Below are 21,947 nucleotides of genomic sequence, written 5' to 3'. Positions count from 1 at the left end.
TATGCACTGTATATGCATTTTGTGTCTCAAGGGATTGGGGTGTTGAAGACCGAACGGTATTTTGTTATCGTCACATGCACAAATTGTTGTATACATTCTGTTGGATATTCTGTTCGCTTGGCGCATCGATTTTTTGTGTGAACAATTTTCGGCCACAATTGGAGTTTAACGAAAGAGCTCATCTAAACTGTTGCTTTATTGTGACAAAATAATTATTGGAAATTAGGCTGCGCTACGCATCAATATTGTCAAGGAGATTTTATCACTTTTATAGGACACAAACAAATGTGTCAATTCTGTTTGCTGTTGGTGTGGCTGCAAACACGAGCTGTATTTACTTCAACACTCGATTTTTTTATGGCGTTTGAAAGTAACGCTGAGGAAATGGTTTTTGGTGAACATTTTGTTGTGTTAAGATCGAATGTAAATGTTTTGAAACCTAAAATTAGTATTTTGCGGACGCCTACATGTTGCAAAAATCCGCTTTCATCATTTAGTGGAAAGGAGAACTTTTATGCTATAGTGGAGCTGTAAATAATGAACTCTAGCTAACGAAGAGTTGCGCTATCTCTAAATGAATGTTAAAACGAATGAATGAATAGATTTTCCAACTTTTATTTTCACGAAATTAATTGAGGAAAATTGAAGTAGTAGACTCGATAATCGTCCTCATGATGTAGATGTGCTTGTAGTGTATGTGATGGGTTAAATTTGATTCGATGAGCCCGTCAAGAGGAGAGAAACAAGTAACAACATCTTGGAATCGTGACCTAAAAGTAGACAAAGAAATTCTAGTTGCCAGCAAATTTACCGAAAAATAGTATTTTGCAGGGACTATTTTTGGGAATGTTACCCCTTATTTGGCCACATTTTTCCAAAATTAAGTAAAATGGAAGAAAATATAGGAAAATATTTTCACAAAAAATGTCCCTGACATTTTGTAGATACGAAATGAAATTCGCAGCGGCTGTTACATATGGTCAACTAATATCATTTACTACAAGAAGGTATAAACCATTCTTTCAGAAAGTCCTCATAAATTGTCCGTATATTAATAAGGTAGGTACTAATGGCACATCACAGTGCGGCTGAACAACTTTTTTTCGACAAATTTGAAATCTTATTCATGATTTTTAAAGTACGTCACCTCACGATTACTTTAAGCTCAAATTTAAAATATTTTATCGAAAGAGTTTCCAGAAAAAAATTGTTTTCTTCTAGAGCTGTACCTGTATCTGTTCTTTTCTGTATCTGTAACCATTCAAAATATACCAAATAGACTACGCCAAAATGATTTTTTTTCTCAATTTTTTTACATAAAGCAGCTAAAAATTGAAAATAAAGATACCCGTGTCTCGTCTTTTCACGAAAAAACTTGAAACCGGAAAGATTTTTCACTTTATAAATTCCTGAAATATGTGATTTGCGCCATTTTCCACCCAAATTCCACATAAGGTCTTAAGTTTGCCACTTTGCAATTACAGTAGTATGAGTAGTATTGTTCACTCAGTTCATCCAGTTTTGACTGATTCACTGAATTTTGTTTTGATGAAATGTCAAATCGGGACAGTAAATTTTAAATCTCAAACAAGTTTGTGTCGAAAATTTGTAGTATTTCGCGTAAAACAAAGTGATTCAGTTTAAATTTCGCACAGAAAATAGTTCCGAGTGTGCTCATGCTAGTGTCTTAAAAAGAATTTAGGACAAATTCTCCGAAATAATTTTAAAGACAAATTAATTTGGTCAAACATTGTGGGTGTTGTGAAAATCTCATTTTTAAAAGTAATTTGGTGTGAATTGTGCCATTCAGTGTTCAATTCCTTAATTTTATGTGCCTAGAAATTGCCTGCAATACGTTTCGTGCTAATTCAGTCGGTAAAATGTGAAGAAAACATACAAAAATATGTTGCCATTCAGGTAAACAAAATTCTTGACATGTCTGTTGTGAAGTTAGTCGTAAGTGACACCACAGAACTGAAATTTTTTTGTCCGTTAATTTAAAAAATGATTTTTTTGGCGGAAATGCTTTTATTTGAATGTGTGCATGTTTCCGGTAAAATAAAATAGTGATAAAGTCACCACTATTGATGACCTTTAAAATGGCATCATCGGTTAAATATGATTGGCATAGTCTATTTGTCACAGATTCCTAAAAAATACAGCTGTGGTGATACCCAATATGTGTCAATGGTGTTAGGGAATCTCGCGCCGCGTCATTCACAATAACTCACAAAGTGACATCTTCCTTATACAAAATGTGTCAAAATGAGAATTATTGTGAATGACGCGGCGCGAGATTCCTGGCAACCGTGTCAATGTCGAATTTCTCGAAAAAAATTTATGCATGTGTGGTAGTATGTTTTGACATACTCACCCTCTTCTACAAACATTTTGTTGAGTGAGATTCACTCTCTTCTTCAAACACTTTGTAAAAGAAACCTTCACTCTACAAACACTTTGTAGAAGGAAGCATCACTTTATTCTACCTTGTAAAAGAAAGTAGAACTCTTCTTTGCAAACACTTTGCAGAAGGAAGCAGCACTCGCTTCTACAAACACTTTGTAAAATAAAGCATCACTCTCCATTACAAACACTTTGTAAAAGAAAGCAATCACTCTTCTCTACAAACACTTTGTAAAAAGGAGCTACGCTCTACTCTAAAAACACTATGTGAAAGGAAGCATCAATCTATTCCACAAGCGATATTATGTAAAAAAAGGAAGCATCAATCTATTCCACAAGCGATATTATGTAAAAGGAAGCATTACTATCTTCTTCACAGTGCTTGTAGAAGGGAGTGATGCTTTCGTTTACAAAATGTTTGCATGTATAGTAGTAGATGACGATGCTACCTTCTACAATATGTCAAAACGTAATACGAAACATTACCACCTACATTTTCATGTTTTAAGTCAAAGCTGGCTTTATACATCACATAATAAATAGCTTCTCAGTCTAGCAAAAAGTTCGAATATTAAAAAAAAGACTAATGACACTTTGTGCGAATAGTGAAATAAAGACTAATCGCACAAAGTGCCATTAGTCTTTATTTCACTATTCGCACGAATTGAGATTCGTCAAATAAAGACTAATCGCACTTTGTGCGAATAGCCTTTTCGTATTAATAACACCGTATTATACAGGCCAAATAGCCTTGCCCATTGATATAATACCATATAAGCTGACCCTATATACAAGCTAACAAAGAATGCGGAAAGAATGTATGTGTAACGTAACTTACGTTCTAAGAAAGCGCGCGGAGTAAAGCCATCCACATATTTGAAAATATGTCAAATCTTAATGTTTCTTTCCCTTTTTGAATATCCTTTCGCTCTATTTTGTGTTGTGATTAAAATTTTGTGTCGTTGTGTGGGTGATATGTTTCCGAATTTTCGTTCGTTCGTTCGTCGTGTGTGCCAATCTACCCTATATTATATCGATGGCCTTGACTAAAGCGACAAGCAACGCAAAGAAACTATACATCGACGAAAGACCCTAAGTCACAAAAAGAAATGTCCGTGCCCTGACCCGAGTGATTATTTCCTTGTATGAAAAGCTCTCACCGAGAGCCACGTTTTCTACCGATTGAGAGCTTTGAGAAGTCTTTAACCACTTTCATTTCCACTGAAATAAATTACTGCTTCAATTCGTACCATTAATTACCGCTTTCAACAACAACAAATTTGGGATTCATAACTAATCCGTAGGCTTGCGTCGACATAAATAATTCGTAATAATTTTTGTTACCGAATGATAACAATGTCCATTTCAAATGAACATATTTTTGTGTTAATCTATCTACGCTATCAAAGAATTTATACATTTCATGCATGTAACAAAGGGTTCAACACTCTGTAAACCCATGTGGTTGAATCAATTCTTACAGAATAAACATACCGCTCCAAATGTAGTCTACTTAATTAATGCATGACTTTATAAAATACCGTAACTCTGCCGTGTACTGTACGTACATGGGATTATAATTCAAAGTTTATGTACACATTAGTAACGTACATATTAAACTTGGAGCGTTTGATAAATGATTGTTGAAAACGCCCACTTCATTTTCGTTCAAATAAAATGTTTTCAGAGAGAGAGGAAGTCCTACCCTCCTTATACCAAATAAAAATATCAAATTCAGTTCATAGTTTATCAGTGTTCTGAATCGCTAACTTTTATGCATAGGATATTAAGTAATACAAATGGACTAACGGCGGACCATATCTCCAACGGACGATCTTACAAACGTATTCATTTCTTTAGTTCATTAGTAAAATGTTTTTCGTGACTCATAAGCTTTGATTTGAGGAACGTTGCTCAGCAGAAAGTCAAAGGTGGAAAGTCAGACAGGCCCTAACCCTAACTGATTCTATACAAATCCTTTATGCAATCGCTGGTATTAAATGAGCTTCATGTATTTGAAATGATATTTTCATAATGTTCGACCATAGCATCTGAACCAAGCAGTAGAACAGATTTTCCAAGAGGGGCCTGCGTATGCAACCCTATTATGTTGTCATAGCAGAGTTGCCGGTGTACTATATTTTGGACACACATGCTCTAGTTGTTGACAGTATCTTGGTTTCGATAAATAAATGTTTCATGTAATTATTGACATATTTTCATTAATTTGGCAATTATTTATGCGAATTTCTATAAATCTGTTTGGAATGACTTCGTTTTAAAGTGAACTAAAAATGTATACTTTAAATTTATACTTGTGGCGGTTCAAAAAATGTTGTTCATATTAGAGGGGCTAAATTTCCGTTAAAAAATCTTTTCTAGTGCTTGGTTCAGTGCTATGGTGCGACAAGTGCTGTATATAACAGCGGTTATAAGACCGGTGATTTGCACTATACTGAGAGAAGATGGAAAACTTATTTCGTCGTTTTAGGAGCGGTCGTGGGGTCAATGTCAAAGGCTTATCACTTTCTCAGTTCCCTCAGGCTCCAAACAGCCCAAGTGGTTCCGACAAGATTTTGACTTGAATAGGACCCCGCCGAAAATCTTGCAAGTAGTGAATAAGCTGTCAGAGCAACCTTTCTTCGTTTCATTCAAAACTGAGAGCAGGGACGATTCGGATTCTACAGTTTCTTAAGATCAGCATAAAAGTTCAGATGACATATGTTCACATGTTTCACCGTCTGATGACGATCCGTCACCGGTAAAGTGAGTGTACATAAAAGAAAAAGAGAGGCAACGAGCAATTCCCAATCCTTTCAGTTAAAAGACTGCTCCAAGACTAATTGAAGTAACGGACGAGTTGTATCAACCATAACAAAGTTCAGACGGTGCACAGAACAATTCAATTGATGGTTTGTGTCGGACGACAGTATCGGGTGAAATGATTGACAGGTTCTTGAATAATTGCTATGAATGAAAATACTTTGGATCTATCTTCGATCCCACTTCAAAGTATAATAAGGTCTCAAAAATGTCTTAACCCTAACGACGACCAAAATAATGACAGGATCTGGGTAAGATGGTAGTTTATATATAGTAAACTGCATGTTAAAAAAATTGAAGTACAAGATTTGAAATCAACCAATTAAAAATAATTTGATCTACGGAAGTAAAAGATCCGATAATAATCTGGTCATATGCTTGCCGTCTGTAACAGCTTAATGCATCAATAATAGCATCAGATGTGTATTGTCCCAGCGGCATCGAGTGACAATTTACACATCGGCCTAAAAATGTATTTGTCTTTCGATGGCATAATTAACTATTTCTCAATCACGGCAAAAAACGAGTTATACTTTTCGTCAGTGAGAGTTGAGAAACACAATAGAAGTGTATTGACTTAATGTCCTACTTACTTACTTAGGCGGGTTTTGGCCTCTTCCAGCAATCTTCTCCAATCGAACCTATTCCGCGCCAACGTTCTCCAGTCGCTCACTCTTAGTACTTTTAGACTCAATTGCATCTTTCCATCTCGCTCTTGGTCTTCCTGGTCTGCGTCTTCCATCGGGATTTGTATTTAGCAGTTTCAGTGGTACACGTTCCTCATTCATTCTTTGTACATGACCGAGCCATCTTAATCGTTTGATTTTGATGAATTTGACTATATCAGGCTCCTTGTAAAGCTGATACTGTTCATGGTTGCATCTTCTTCTCCAGTTGCCGTTCACATTGACACCTCCAAAAATTGATCGAAGAATTCTCCTTTCAAAAACCAAAAGTGTCTGTTCGTCACTCTGTGTCATGCACCAAGCTTCCGATCCATATGCTACAACTGGTCGAATCAGCGATCTGTACAATTCGCACTTAAGGTTGCGGTTGAGTGTTTTTGACCGGATGAGTTTTTGAAGACTGTAGTAACTCCTGTTACCAAGCGTTACCCTTCTACGTATTTCCTCTCCGATACTATTATCACTATTGACCAGCGCCTCAAGGTAAATAAAGCTGTCGACAGTCTCGAAGTGTTTTCCATTCACCTCCAGCGTATGGTCCGTTGGTCTGCCATCAGACAATGAAGTTGTCATGTACTAGGTTTTTCTCTCACTGACCTTGAGACCGAACTCAGCACCCCTATCTTCAATTTTCGTGAAATTCTCTTTAAAATGTCAATGTTCTGTCCAATTAAGTCTAGGTCATCAGCATATCCTAACAACTGACTCAACTTTCTGAAGATTGTTCTCTCTTATCACCTTCTCAAGACCAATGTTGAAGAATAGAGCTGCCAGTCCATCGCTTTGTCTAAGTCCTTCCAAGGCTTCAAAGGTATCAGATAAATTGTTCCGAATTCTGACCTTGGCTCTCACATGTGACAGAGTCATTCTAGCCAAATAAATAAGTTTTTTGGGGTAACCAAGTTCCACCATCGCATTCAATAGTTTCCTCCAAAAAACCCTGTCATATGCCGTTTCAAAATCAACAAACAAATGGTGTAGAGCAACATTGAACTCTCTGCATTTCTCCATGATCTGCCTGATGCTAAACAACTGGTCTGTTGTTGAGCGATCGTTGCGGAATCCACCCTGGTATTCACCAGTTGTTGGTTCCGAATACGCCATGAGACGCTGCAGTAAAATATCCGCAAATATTTTGTACGCTGTGTTCAATAGATTAATTCCTCTGTAGTTGCTACAATCCAATTTGTCACCCTTCTTATACGCTGGACAAATGATTCCGACCTTGTGCGCTCGATTGTGAATCCGGTTCCGCTACTTCTTCCGTTGTTACTGTTGGACTCTGACATAGCAGGCTCTTGAAAAATTCTGTCCATATTTCCATGCAGTGTCTCTCCTCTGCTAGTACTACACCATTTGAATCCTTGCACAGTTGACTGTATCCGTTTTTTACTTTTTGGTACAGTTTTTGAGTGTCCCTTGTTTCTGCTAAATTTTGTATTTCAACGAAAACCTTCCTTTCACTTTCTGCTTTTTTCTTTCGGGGAAGTTTTCGCTCATCTTCACGTTTGGTTCGATATTCTAATGTGGCTCACCGTGTTGCTCCAGTTTGCTGAGTCCTCAATCTTGCATCGTTCTTCGCTTGTGTTGCAAGCTAACATTCGGCGTCATACCAATCATTTCGAATACCTCCAGTTTTCCACCCAATGGTCTCTTAATCAAGCTCTTAATGTCCACTTCAAATTAATCTTCCTGTTACAATAGATGAGCTTTCCCGAATATTACGTAAGATTGATTGCCATTTTCAAAGAAAAAACAAAAATTTGGCATTAGACATCAATTATCGGTATCTCTATCATAATTTTGTCGATAATTTCCAGTAAATCCAGTACATCCGTACCGCACAGACACTGCAAGTTATATTCTTGCGTCGTTCTTAGCCACTAAACTTGTATTTTAGAGCGAAACATTGTATTACATGTAATAACCAATCGATGCAGTCCAAGTTTAACATTTTAATTTTTTATTGCCTAACTAAAATAATATACGGCGAAAGTCTGAAATACTGAAATGTCTCTCTCCTTGGTTGGTTTATTTGATATATAATCCAATAAACAAATGGCACTTTTCTTCGCTATATATATTCAACCAACGTGTGGGTATATATTATACCGATAACTATAGAGGATGTGTATATACCTATAGGTTGATATATAGCATCTATCTAGACTAAATATTATAGGGTTTGTCTGACATTTCATTTTAGTTTGTATGAAATATTGTAACGGTATACATCGCGAATTTATTGATTACAAGTAAAAAAAAGAATAAAACGGCGAGTTGGGCTTAGTTCCATTATTTATAGTTGCAGATAATAAACTATTTCGTTACCTGGTGTGTGCCTGGGCGGTGTGTAATTATGTAAAGAAATTTTATTTTGTGGTTTTTATTGGAGGTTTCTTTTTGATTGCTTAAACATAAAACCATTAAAATATACACAGTTGAAATTCAAAAGTTTTATGTGTTGTATGTGCATGGAAAAGTTTCGTTTAAATTAGCATACACAGAGCATATTGATTAAAGCATTACGATCCACTGATTTTCAACCTTTTTCCACGTGGTCAATTACCATGTAGCTATAAACGTATTAAATGAACCAGAAACACATTTTGAAAATTTGATGTAGGTTAACAATCATGGCAGCGAATTGAATGATTCATTATACGATTTACAAAATGCGTCCGAATTAGAAAAAAAAGAAAGAAGAAATTCCGAGAAATATATTAAAAATGGACCGTATCGTAGTGAAAAAGTGTAACACCTGTATGCACCCGTTTGCGGCACAATGGCAAAACAGAAAATCGGACCGAAATTGAAGTTACCCCGCATAAGTTATCTATCCAATAGCAGTACGAATGACAATTTAGAATCTATGTCATTAAACGAATCGAAAAGTTTACTCAGCAACAAGAATGCATGGAACAGCAAACTGTTGACGCCTAGTGTGACCATCGATTCGGTTGACTTTGAATCGAATCCACCGTCGCTAGTGCCACATTCTCCATCAGTTTCGGTGTTTACGGAACGGTCATCGTTAACTACACCGGGAGGTATGTTTAAATGTTGATTTTAAAAGTGGTTTTAAAGTTGTGGTTTCGTTGAGTGTCTAAAAGCCACAATATTTTCTTTTTCGAACAAGCTCTGTGGGTGCACTGAAGTCGTGAGAAAAATAATTTTAGAATGCGAGATACATGTGATGTCATTTTCAATTAACCTGTTACACTGACGGCAAGCATATGACCAGTATTTTTGTCGGGTCTATTACTTCCATCGATCAAAGTAATTTTAATCTGTTGATTTCAAATCTTGTACTTCAATTTTTTTAACATACACTGTATGAATCACCTAGAGCTTGTCATTATTTTTGTCGTCGTTATCGATAACAGATGAATAGTCCGTATGTAACAGGTTGAAATGTTTGATCAGGATTTAAGTAGGGATTGATGGTAGCATACACAATATTGAAGTAAAGACAAAATCAACATCGCAGTATTACACGACATAACTGAGTTACGATAGCCGTTTAGTATATGAATTAACGATAATGAAAAATCTATATGCAAAATGCACTGAATATTGACAGGTAGCTAAATATAAACACCGCCTCGTCAAAATTGTTCCGGTAGAGAAATTGTGAAAACATTCCTTTCAGTACAAGCTACAAAGCAATTCGTACTCGTACGTCGTATAATAATATTTTTCCACTTACTTGAATAAATATTTTCTTATTCAAATCATACGGGTGGCGACCTTTCAATCACCAACAACTAACTTCTTTCTCCTTGTTTATGAATGATACTATTTAACGATGATTATAGGTTTTAACAATTGAAAGTCCGACGGAGTATGTTTTGATAGATTCACACGATACGAAGTAATCGAAAGAGGTGTGAGAATTTTGGTTTAACGTGATCCAATAATATTTTTTAATCCCCGACAATTTACCAGGAAAATCAGGGAAATATGCACCGAAATAGCTGTTAAATTTTGTAATCTTGCAAAACTTACAAGCTTCATTACCAGTTGAGTTATTAATATTGTTATATAGAATTGATTCCAACATTCCGTAATCGTTTATTGGAATCTGGTCTCAATTCCGAATTGGTACATCGGGCGGAAGAGTGAGACAAAGCCGAGGTGAACATTACTTCGAAAAACGGCGTTTTTATAACGCTGTACCATCGCGTGTGGAAATTCACGCTATCCGCGGTATCCTGGATACCGGTAAGTTTTCAGAAAAATTCTTTAGATACCGGGAAATCGAAAAAATCGTGAAAAATATGTGGCGAAAAATCAAATTTACGATTTTAGATACCGGGAAATTTGACTCGGATACCGGGAAGAAAACAAATATTTCCACACGCGTGTACCATGACTTTGTGTCTTTGTATGGAGCTGAGTGTCAAGCTGAGCCGTTGAATTTGACCTTACAGCAATCAATAATTACGTTTTGAATTTTATAAATGTTGTATAGAAAGTGAGAAAATGGGCACGTTGATTTAGGAGTTAAAAAGATTAACTGCGAAAGGTTAATTAGGTATTTATAAAAAAAATCTTCATATTTAATGCGCGTGCGAGTCTTTCACTATTGGCTATTATATCATACAATACAGTTACCTACAAATCCACTTTTCTCATTTTAGCATGACAACATGGTTATTACAGCCAACGTAATACTGAACTGCATAGCATTGACACCAATATATCTACTTCTACAGCTATTATTAAAATTGTCCTCTATCACTCAGGCAAAAGGAAACGAATTGAACATTACTCTTATTGTTCTAGTTTATTTGATACACATAAACCACTGAAAAGATATGCAAAGAATTGATTAATGATATACACTTCGACTTATACTCCCTCCCTTCCAACCCTCAGAGAAAGGTGAAAATACACACAGTTAATTGACATATTGCACGAATCGAAGTACGAACTCTCTAGCTATATAGTTGGAAAAACAGATAAGAGTCAAGAACTAACACAATGAATTAAATTTATGATTGTCTGAAGAATGTCAATGTCTTTCTATATATTCCTGGTGTGTCTTAGTGTTTCCTTAGTAGCCATGGAACATGTACATATTTTTCATAAAATTTCGTTGGTTTAAATGCGTAAACTCAGACAACTAACCTTATACAGACGGCTATAACCTGTTAATAAGCCCTACAGGAGGAATAAAGGACAATTTCTGTAATAGATTTTATAATTAATTTCTTTTACGATGGGAAAGTCGTAAGATGTCTGAAATACCATCAAAATAGTAGTTACAATTACATACAATTACCTTTCTAATGACAACCCACACAACCATGCCCGTTCCGTGTAGCTCGAGAAATTTCTGTAAAAAAAGTGTAAGTTTTCAGTCTTTTTTCGGTTGAAAAGTTCAGTGTAGATGAATTTCAAACCCAATAAGACCCTATTTGCCCCGTAAGTACATGTAATTACCTTTCTAATGACAAACTCACACGATCCTGTACGGCTCGTGTAACTGGAGAAATTTTTGTAAGAAAAGTGGAAGTTTTCGGTTTTTGATGACCTCATACCAGCCACAAAAGCTTCGAAGAATTTTTTTGAAAGTGGTTTTGACTTCTGGGGTCGAATACCTTTCTAGGTACTTTTAAAAAATTCCAATAGAAAATGCGTCCGATTTCGGTCTTCTGTTTTTCAGAAAAATCCTCCTTTAAAACATTTTTGGTAGTGGACTTACTAACGTGCGGGCATGATCTACGAAAACGTTTTATGTGAAAGGTTAATAAGTTAATATTAGATTCACTTATAACTTTTTCATCTGTTGTCGATAAACGACAAAATTAAACGAGAACACTTGGTCGTCTTATATAGCAAAATGTATGCTCGGTATAACGGTTTCGTTAATACCGGTAATACCGGTATCCCGAATACCGGTTTTGCAGTTCTCAATACCGGTTTTAATACCGAAGGAGGTAAAACTTAGAAAATCGTTGTTATTTAAAAATAATTTACTAAAAAATGGTTCCAACAAATGAAAAAAAATTGATTCTACGAATCTACTTTTCGGCTCTACCTAATTTGCTTTCATAAATTATGGGAAAACTACTTGCTTCCTGTTACCGACGAAACGAAGCGAATTTACATAGCTCTGAGATTTTCACTTTGGGTAAACCAAGATCTATATATCATTATGTAAGGTTAGTTTATAGTTCCATACTGCCATCTAACGTCAAAAAGATTGTACAGTGTAATTTATCAAATTTGGCCTCTGAGTCTTTTTTGCGAAAATGGAACAAAAGAAACCTGAGGTGCATTTTGCATTTTGAAGCAACTAGGTCCCACTTCTTGGGTGGGTCCATTGACTGACTGAATGTCTTTAAAGATTTTTAACATTTTTACAATTTTTTACTTTCACCTTACAAAAAGAAACTTTCCAAATGTCAACTTGTATGCCAGTCAAGGTTCTTAAAGGTTACGTCACGTCACGGAAGCCGCTGGCATCCAAGTTGATTTAGTGGACATTTGCCATATATTTCGCTTTGACGTAACCTGCTTTTTCGGAGCCTTGGTGCCGACCGCGCGCATTCAACGTGCGCTCTTTCGTTCCTTACATTTAGAGCGATAATGTTTTTTTCGCTTTATCATATCGAAAATTTCGTTTTTTTACTCAATTCAATTTTTTATTATTTTCCGAAAAGCTGACGTCTACCGGGGGGAGGGGGTCCACCAAAGTAGGACAATGGCTGACAAGGGATCGTTGAAAACAGCTGACGGGATTTATGGACGACCCCTTGTAACAAAAATGGTCTTGTTCATTAAGACCCTTAATATAGGGAATTATGGCATAGAGGTGCAAGGCTAAAGTCCTGTTGCCTACTCTAAGGATGAACCTCGTGATTAAAAAATGAAACTGGTGTGAAACTTTACACTCGGTTGTATTTTTATCTTTCTTAGCTTTCGTTGACTATTAACTACCAAAAACGGGAATAGCTCTCACTATAATTGTGTTAGGCATAGCGTTCGTTCGTTGTAAAAGTATAACCCATGTTCGTACTTTAACTGAGATTCGATTCCTAATCGAACATAAACGTTATCGAAAATCCAATTTATGCAATTGAATGGGAATCTTTATTAAACTGATATTGACCACGAGTTTTTTTGAAGTCCAGGCAGCGTATATTTCTAAAAATGACAATTTGAAATAGTTCCAGGTTTTTTTTAAGTAATACCGAAAATACCGGTACTACCGGTATTACTGTGTCCGGTATTACCGAAATACGGTTTTGCCACAAGAGCCCGGTATTCCCTTCCCTAGTATGCTGAGACAAATAAAGTAGAGGATTTTGTAGCAGACATGTGATCTTACTTTAATCAAACGAGAACCAACAGATTTACTATCGCAATACGATTATTGTTTCTGAATAGATTAAAATGTTACTTGAGTGCGTCCTAGTGTTTGATACAAAATCTATCACTTCAACTTTTTTGCCATACATTGTGATGTAAGAGGTACACAAACCAGCTAGTGGTCATCGCTTATTCTTGTCGTCGTTGTCGATAGCAGATGGCTAGAAGTTTTTACACTAGGATTATTAAATTATTTCTGCCATTGCATTGCTCGAACACTGAACACTGAACACTGAATTGACAAGTGTCAAAGGGCGCTTTATGCTTTAGTTAAAGAAAAGTGAGAAAAACGTGTAAATTACACGACCGTGATTTGAAGTATCGTTCCAGGAGCAATGACAAGCTTAATTGTGAAAAGTCAACGTTTGGCTTCATAATTAATATTTAATAAACTTCTTAAATTAATATTTTAAATGGATCGATATCCGCAAATTGATATGTAAAACGTTGTATAGCTGTTAAACGTTTTTTAGGCATCAAGATATGTGTTGTCATACTCAGCTTGCGATCCCGATACTAGTAACTCAAAGTTTATTAATCTCGATTTCGCCTCTCAACAAAATGACAACTGGCCTTTTAATTTTTTATCACTAGAAGCAGAGCTTATTTTTAGTAATTTGGAAAAGTTCACCAAAAATTGGTTTTTGGTAAATTTTAGAAAATTTTCATAAATAGGCAATAAGTGACTAGTATAACCTCTATAAGTTGGCCATCTTCACAGGTCATCCTAATTTACTTAATATCGACTTTGAAATCCCTAATTTTGAAAGGACAACTTATACAGGTTTGACTACACTGTGTCTCACTACATGAATGTCGCATTAGCATGAACTGCTGTATCATTGTTGTTTCTGATTATTCGCCGTGTGCTTCGAAAATTGCATCTTTTGGTTATTGGACAAATGCGGCGACAATGAAGGAAAAATTCTTATTTTAGTTTGCAAAAACCCTCTGATAGTAACCGTTAAAACTTTCAGCTGATGGAGGTCAAGATGGCGCTCAAGTAGAACTACTGAAAGGTCCACCAAGATTTGGTGAAGCAACGAGATGTTATGTTCAATCACGACGTCATCATGCCTGGCGTGCAACGTTCCAGGGACAAGTTTATAACTTTTTGGAACGTCCGAGTGGATGGAAATGTATAATTTATCACGTTTTGGTGTAAGTAACTTTACGATTTTCTTTTTATATTCATCAAGTCACTCACCCACCTCTGTACTATTTTATGTGGACCGAAAATAATGCAGATAAAGGTAGTCCTCTCCTAATGTGCAGAAAAAAGTGACTTGTACCAGCTCACTGTCTTCAATGAAATTTCTGAAATAATTTATAACGTGCGAAAAACGTACTATCTCTGTCGACTGTGTAAATGCGAAAATGTTTCCAAAGTTGAAACCTTTTTACACTGGAGTTCATCGTATTGTCGAATCGGAGCTAAAATCGTCATTTCACCTCGCTATTCACTCGTCTCACACTATTTGTTATGGAAGAAACACTATAACTATACATCCCATCCATAAACATTTTCTCTTTCTTATCACACACTGCGAGACTATACTCACGGGTGTACCACTTTACCATAAAAATTGTCGTAAAATACCATCGATTTTAGGCAATTGCCGAAGTCAATTAAAAGTTACTATAACAGAAAATCGTTGTTGCCGAAAACATTCAGAAAATTAAAAAACGAGTCGATCATTTTGAACAACATTCAAACAGGGCTGGCACAAAAATCAAAATTGTTCTAAGTTACACCCCTGTGATAGGGAGGAGGAAAATCCGTATTGATTATACGTAATAATTGAATATTGGCAGCAATGAACGATAAATAATGCACAATAATGGTTTCTGTGGAAGATATAGTCGGTCTTTTTGTACACATTATACTGGTAAATGATAATAAAGCGAATTGTTATACAGGTGAATCAAAGTCAAAGTTTTATATTGGCAAAAAAGCAGCTGCGTCATTGATAGAACCGAATGCTTCCACTAATAATGGGTTCATTATCAACAGCAAAAAGATTTAATCAATTTTAAGTCTCGAGGGAATGTGTACGTGGTACAATTAGAAAAAATTGAATTTTTCAATGTTTCAAGCAGTAAAAAAAATGTTGGACTCCAGTTACAATAAAATTTGTTTTATGGAGAACACGTGCTGTTTTTGGATCAAGTAATGCGAGGGTAAAAGCAGCAGCATTATAGAAACAATACTCAGCATTCTAAGTGAGGTGTTATCGACCGACTCAACGTTTTTAATTTTCACTGCGACTTGTTTCATGTTTGTAGCTCAACCTTTCACAGGCGGCAAGCATATCGCTTAAATAATGGTCTTGACAGCAAAGTCTACTACTTCTTTTGTTCGGTACAAAATCTATTACTTCATTTGTTTTAACATAAAAATTGCTCTATAAGATCGAACTAATCATCGTATTTATGGATTCAGACGCGATGATGAAGCGTCTGAATGCATAAACATAATTTGTATTGACGCTGATTTTGGATTCGTGTTGACGCTACATCCTGTCGACGGTATTGGACAGTCTGTACGAATTAATTCGAGATTTTATTGTCATTCAATATGCGAGAGCTATGCTATTCAATACAATATGATGCAATCAAACCGCAACATTTTTAAATAAATGTCTCGGCGATTGCAATTAAAAGCCCCATGTGCTAAGCTGCAACAAATCCTGTAAAAAAAACAATTATTTCAATTTATGATTTACGTTTTGATTGAACGTAGTTAATTGAATGTTTAATTTGTAAAAGATTATGGCAAATGATTTTTTTTATGTTAGCCGTTACTGTCGTTCAGACTCAATTCAATTGGTATAATATAACTTTTATAGCAACCATTCTTTACGTTTGGTAGAATGAAAGCCTGAAACATTTTCAGTCCACTGTTGGAAAATTTGATTGTACTGTTTGAGATGGACTGATCATCTTAATCAAAAATTTGTTTAGAAACGGCTTGTCATCTGCTGTTGACTACGATGAAAAAAAAGTAATCGATGAGCCAGCAGCAATGTTCTATTTATAGTAAAACATGTACTGTAAAGTTGAAGAAGCAAAAGATTTGATGAAAATAAACACATGAAGTAGCAGATTTTTTCGTTACATGGGCGGTAGGCTTGTGGCAAAAACAATTTTAATTACAATTTCTGGATTTTTTCATGTCTATTTTAAATTGTGTATCGGTTCCTGTGAGTTGCGGGAATCGTTAATAATTTTCACATTGGTACATTGGTACATTGGTAACGATTGGTACAATCTCACATTTGAAAAAAAAAATGAAAACTTGCGAGAAGATTGTTCTGTTAAGTAAATGGACAATATGAATATGAACGTGCATTTTTAAAGACGACAAGTCCTAAAGAATTTAAAGTTTAGCTCTTTTTCGGAATTATTTTACGTAAAACTTTCTGTGCATCGATTTCATAAAGCTTGAGGGTGACATTATTTACCCTGTAACCATGAATAAGTCTCTCATTCCATCGTAAGAAAACAATAGTGTCACCCTCAAACTTTAATTTCGAAAAAGAGCTAAACTGTAAATTCTTTTGGGCTTGTCGGTCGTCTTTAAAAAAGAAGATTTAACACGTTCATACTATCCCAAGTCACATTGTCCATTTACTTAACAGAAGAATCTTTGCAAGTTCAATTTTCTTTTTTTTTTTTCAAATGTGAGATTGTACCAAACGAGCCACTGTGAAAATTATTAACGATTCCCGCAACTCCGTGAGGTAGATAGCACATAGAAAATGCGTATTTGTTAAAAATGAAAATCCTTAAAAAACTGGAAATTACTTCGAAGAAAATTCATTCAAAACTAACCTTTAAAAATTCCAATAAAAGCTCTAAAGAAATCTTTTAAAAGTTGTGAAAAGTACAAAGAATATGACAAAGAATATGACAAAGAAAACCATCTAAGAAAATCTTCTGTTGTGTGTTGTTGTTCACGATGGACCATTGTCTACATAGTCAACTTTAATAGTAAACATTAACTACAATCCATTTCCAGCTATTGTACAAAAATGATCACGTGCTCTCGGTCTATCACCGTGATGGCTTACAATGGGAAAAGTACAATTCTACCAACCATAAGCCATTTAATGTCGTGTGTTTTATTAAATTAGAATTCTTTTTTACTTTTATTATGAATCAAACGGGGAGAGAGTTTGTAATTTAATATTTCATCCTTTGTGTGCTTTTTCTGTGACAACAGAGAAATTTGAGCCGCAAATGTGATTAATATTAATCATGACTCGGTACAAAATGTGTTCACTTCGAATTGGTTTATTTTTAACTTTATAGTACAACTAGAATAGTTGTACAAACATTTTAATGTTTTGTATAAAGTCGCAGTAAATGTACATAATGTAAATACGGCATTTCACCACATATGTTTCAAAGCGAGGCATTCAATTGTTGTGTGTTTTTTTGTGTGTTGTCTTTATGTATGAAAAGTCGAATTTATGTAATGTCCGATTGTATATTCGGTATATATAGGTGAATTGACATTCCTTGTTCCACACTAAAAGATCAATTCTGTTATTATGGTTTATATAAAGCATTTTATACCGAATCCTATCAAGCATATATTCCTTTCCATTCTATCGAAGTTTCGTTTTCGACACTCTTGCGTTATTTATTTAATTTTTCATGTGCTCACTGTTATGAATATATTTACATATACAAACACAGCCCATATACATTTATAGTTCGACTGTATACGTTAGCCTAAGCCCATCAAAGTCGTATAAAACGACACAAAGCTTTTGATATAAAAGCTCTTTTCCACAACAACAACAACAAAAAACGTTTTTTTTATGTATTCATAACCGAATACGTATACAAATATACCAGGTGTACTCTATATAGAACGAGGCACCGAAACACATTTACACAAAATTTTCTTTCATCGATGGTTGGGGGGTTTTCGTAGAGGGTACCACACATATATGTATAGCGATATACATTTTCTGATGTTATAGGGGGGGTTGATTTTAGCATTCGTGAATTCAGTTCATTCTCAACAGTTGGTCGTTTGCTCGTCGCACGTCTAGTGGTTAATAATTTTGTGTTTCGGTTCGATGTTATTAAGTCTTTTTTATTATTTTTTTGGTGTCTTTGTCTACCGTTTAGTGTAAATGTACAACAATAAAACCGACGAAAAGAAAACGAATATATTCCAAGGATATATGGCTATGGAAATAATGTTCGTTCCATAAATCAGAAATTCGTTGCAAATGAAAAACAAAAAAAAATATGAATAATTGGAAGTGCTTATAACTGTGTTGAGGGAATAAAACAAAACATACAGTGGCGAGTAAAGAAAAGAACGCGAAATGAAATGATATGTGATCAATGGTGATAAAATCCATAATAAAAATTAATCAAAAGTTTAAATCCAAATGGAATTCGAATAAAAATAAAATGGAAAATGTGTACAACGAAACCGATATAAAGTGAAGACATTTTTGGTGTGTATTAATTTTACCCCCGAAACAAAATAGTTATAAATGAGAATGTTCAATAAAAGAACTACGGGAATTCTATCGATATATAGTATGCATTTAGTGTTGGAGTGTAATAAAAATATAAAATAAAAATATTTCCATATCATCACGCTAGTTCAATCAAACCGAAAACACTGAGAGACTTGTTTTCTGTTCGAATAAAAAAAAATTATTGCGTAGAATAGATTTTAATGTTAAGTATGGTCGTCGAAATTAATGACTTTTACTAATTTTTATGGAAGCAATGAATCAGCAAGGGAAACATTTCAATGTTCAGCTAACACAAATATATTCAGAGACTTTTCCTGCGTTTCTTTCAGTTATTACTTATAAAGCGAAAATAATTATATTTGCTGAAATAAATACATGAGAATGAGCAATGAGGTTGTCATAACATGTTATATGTTGGTCACTCATAATAAATCATATATTTATGGTTGATTTGTTCGATTTACCAAACAAACACCAACAACAAAATCAACAGAAACATCGCGTTCAGAAGTTGATTTTGTGAAATGATGTTGATAGATGCCCCCGTGTTCCATGTTTTATTAGTGAACATTTTAATGGAAAAAGTTTTATTTTTTTCAAGAAAATTTAATTTTTATTTTTAATTGAATAATAAATTAAATTTCGAATGCAACTCTATAATGGATATCACATGACTCCTTTTTTTCCGTATTTTGTTGTGTCTGATACAGCCATATGATAACAGACATGGTTTTTCGAGCTTCATTTTTTTTTGGTGGGGGTAAAACAATAAATGTTTTAATAAATATTGTTAGGTATATATATATGACACACACATGGGAAAATGTACAGGTTTGTACGATTCACGATGCTTAAATTAGATGAGACGACACGTACGGTCTTTTTTATCAATTTGATTTGATGTATAATAAATTTTCATTGTCTCGACTCTGTTGGAATTGAAAATCGAAATCAGTTTTTGAAATTTCTATTCTGAAATATTTATATTAAATTAGTGTGTTCATGACGTCGAGCTATTGCTGTATCTGATCTTCGGAATCAGGTTGATGGATGGTTGTCTGTTCCAAGTTTTCTTCAGATATTTTGCCAATTAACCGTAGACAACATTACCAGTATTACCAGTACAAAACATCGAGTCTATTACTTCTTTCTATAGATGTATTTTCAACATACTATTGGAAAATCTATTACTTCATTAGTTTTCACTTCAATTTTAGATTATAATAAGATCGTAGATAATAGATCGTAATAAGATAGGCTATAGATCGTTGCTTATTTTTGTCGTCGATGTCGGTAACAGATGATATAGCAGATATAGCAGTAGTTGTCATTGTAATCGTTTGCAATATTTTTAGAACCGTACGAATTACTGGGGTCTTATAGGTTTACGCATACGTTTGTAACACGTCGAATTGGACTCCCTGAGTGAGGGGAAACCTATTGTGGTTGTCCAAAGATGCCAAATCAGATGGAAAAAATGTCCGTCTGTCTGCACGATAACTTGAGTAAAATTCATCCGATTTCTAAAATTCTTTTTTTTCCCGTTTGGTAATGTCAAAAGACAGGCTAAGTTCTAAGATGGGTGATTTCGGGTCGACCCCTCCTGAGCTGGGGCCAGGACATTTAAACGCTACACTCGTAAATTATACATAAAATGAAACATATTTACAATGCCGATCGACAAAAAAAAAGTTTATAGAAATCGGATGACCGACTCGTGAGTTAGACCCCTTGGTGTGAACTAGGTACAGGGCCCCAAGCAGTTTTTGCTTTGTAAGGCGCCAAAATTTGAACATATTTCGGCTACCTTTCGGCTTTATTAGATAGGTATTGACTGTACCAAACAGGAAAAAAAAAGTTTATAAAATTAGGTTCACCGGAGCGTGATCTAGGTCTCTTGGAGTGAGCTCTTACCCGGCTACTCGGCGGTACAGTGAACGTGGAGTATTTTGTCAATATCTCGAGTTTTTGACCGAATTTTATGAACTTCTTTTTGTTTGAAAGGTATTAACGATTGGATTTTAGTAAAAGTGATATATCTTGGGGAAAATGGTACTTATAGAGTTTCTGTTAACAGAGAAGTAATTGATTATCTGTGTAGGTCGTTTTCGGCATCTAATCTATGGACATCTATTAATAGCTATGTACAACTATATTGAGCTATATACAGTCATATAGAGTCATATAATTGCATATTCATCCGTGAAATATTTATTTATAGTAAAATGTAGGTAATTATAGCGGTATATAACTGTTTAAATAGGTCTCCGCCAATTTATTTGTATATGATAACAAGGCAAAGAGTGGATAATGTAAGTGATTTTAAAGTGCGAATAGCTTTTCAGTAGAGAAGAGTATGAAGTAGGAAAAATAAAGAGTTTCACACTAAAGGCTTTCGATACGAATAGGTATTTCGTACGGGTCGGCGTTAGCTATGTTTTCCTATTCCAAATGGGTCATATTCAGAACTCGGCACCATTATGTGATGTCAGTGATTGTCTGTTGCACATGTCGATGCTACAATGGATTTTATCAATTCACTTTCTAGCAACCTAACTCCTTTCATTGAGGTGGTAAAAATGCAACAGTGCATGGTTCTACAAACACATGAATAAGGTGGTGTTTCGACAGCGTCACATCGAAGTTGGTTTGCTAGAGAGAGTATTGATTTTATATTAAGAGGCACAAATGCTTCGCTGAAATTGTAACCTACATTTGTGCGTTTCGTATTTTATTTTCGGTGATATTTTTTCTTCAAAATCCTTTTTAAAAATTTTCGACCGCGATAACGAACCATGAATGTGTTGGCTTTCAATAAAATATAGATTTGGTTGTAACAGTCTGACCAGCTCTGAGAAAAGTCGGCAATTTAACGAACTTTATATAAGCTGCTCAGTTTCAGAGCTGGTTATACCACAAACAAATCTATTTTTTATTGAAAGCAAACGCACTCGTGGTCACTATTGCAGTTGTACATTTATCGAAAAGGATTCTGATGAAAAGATATCAACAAAAATAAAATACGAAACGCACAAATGTAGGCTACAAGTCCGCTGAAGGCGAAGTATCGGTGCCTTTTAAATCTCTAAATTAAGGAAACTTTATTTTTACTTTAGCCCCTAGGCAATTTAAACTGATACACACG

At 34.9% G+C, this 21,947-nt stretch overlaps 1 protein-coding gene across 4 annotated transcripts in view; it reads left to right on the top strand.

The window, feature by feature from the left end:
- The first annotated feature begins 8,131 nt into the window (after window positions 1–8,131).
- Window positions 8,132–21,947, top strand: part of LOC119071843 (potassium voltage-gated channel subfamily KQT member 1-like) — a 34,392-nt gene continuing 20,576 nt past the window's right edge. The window contains exons 1-3 of one of the 4 annotated variants that reach the window (XM_037176898.1): window positions 8,132–8,273; window positions 8,539–8,962; window positions 14,270–14,453. In XM_037176898.1, coding sequence (XP_037032793.1) covers window positions 8,698–8,962; window positions 14,270–14,453 — 449 coding nt within the window. In that variant the 5' untranslated portion in view covers window positions 8,132–8,273; window positions 8,539–8,697. Of the gene's footprint in view, window positions 8,963–14,269; window positions 14,454–18,347; window positions 18,776–21,947 lie in introns of those variants that run through there. The other 3 variants (XM_037176897.1, XM_037176896.1, XM_037176895.1) reach the window with 3 other exon arrangements.

The sequence above is a fragment of the Bradysia coprophila genome (genome assembly GCF_014529535.1).
Source record: "Bradysia coprophila strain Holo2 chromosome IV unlocalized genomic scaffold, BU_Bcop_v1 contig_5, whole genome shotgun sequence".
NCBI classification, from domain to species: Eukaryota; Metazoa; Arthropoda; class Insecta; order Diptera; family Sciaridae; genus Bradysia; species Bradysia coprophila.
The sequence above is the reverse complement of the archived record's forward strand: the minus strand, read 5'-3'. Positions and strand labels throughout refer to the sequence as shown.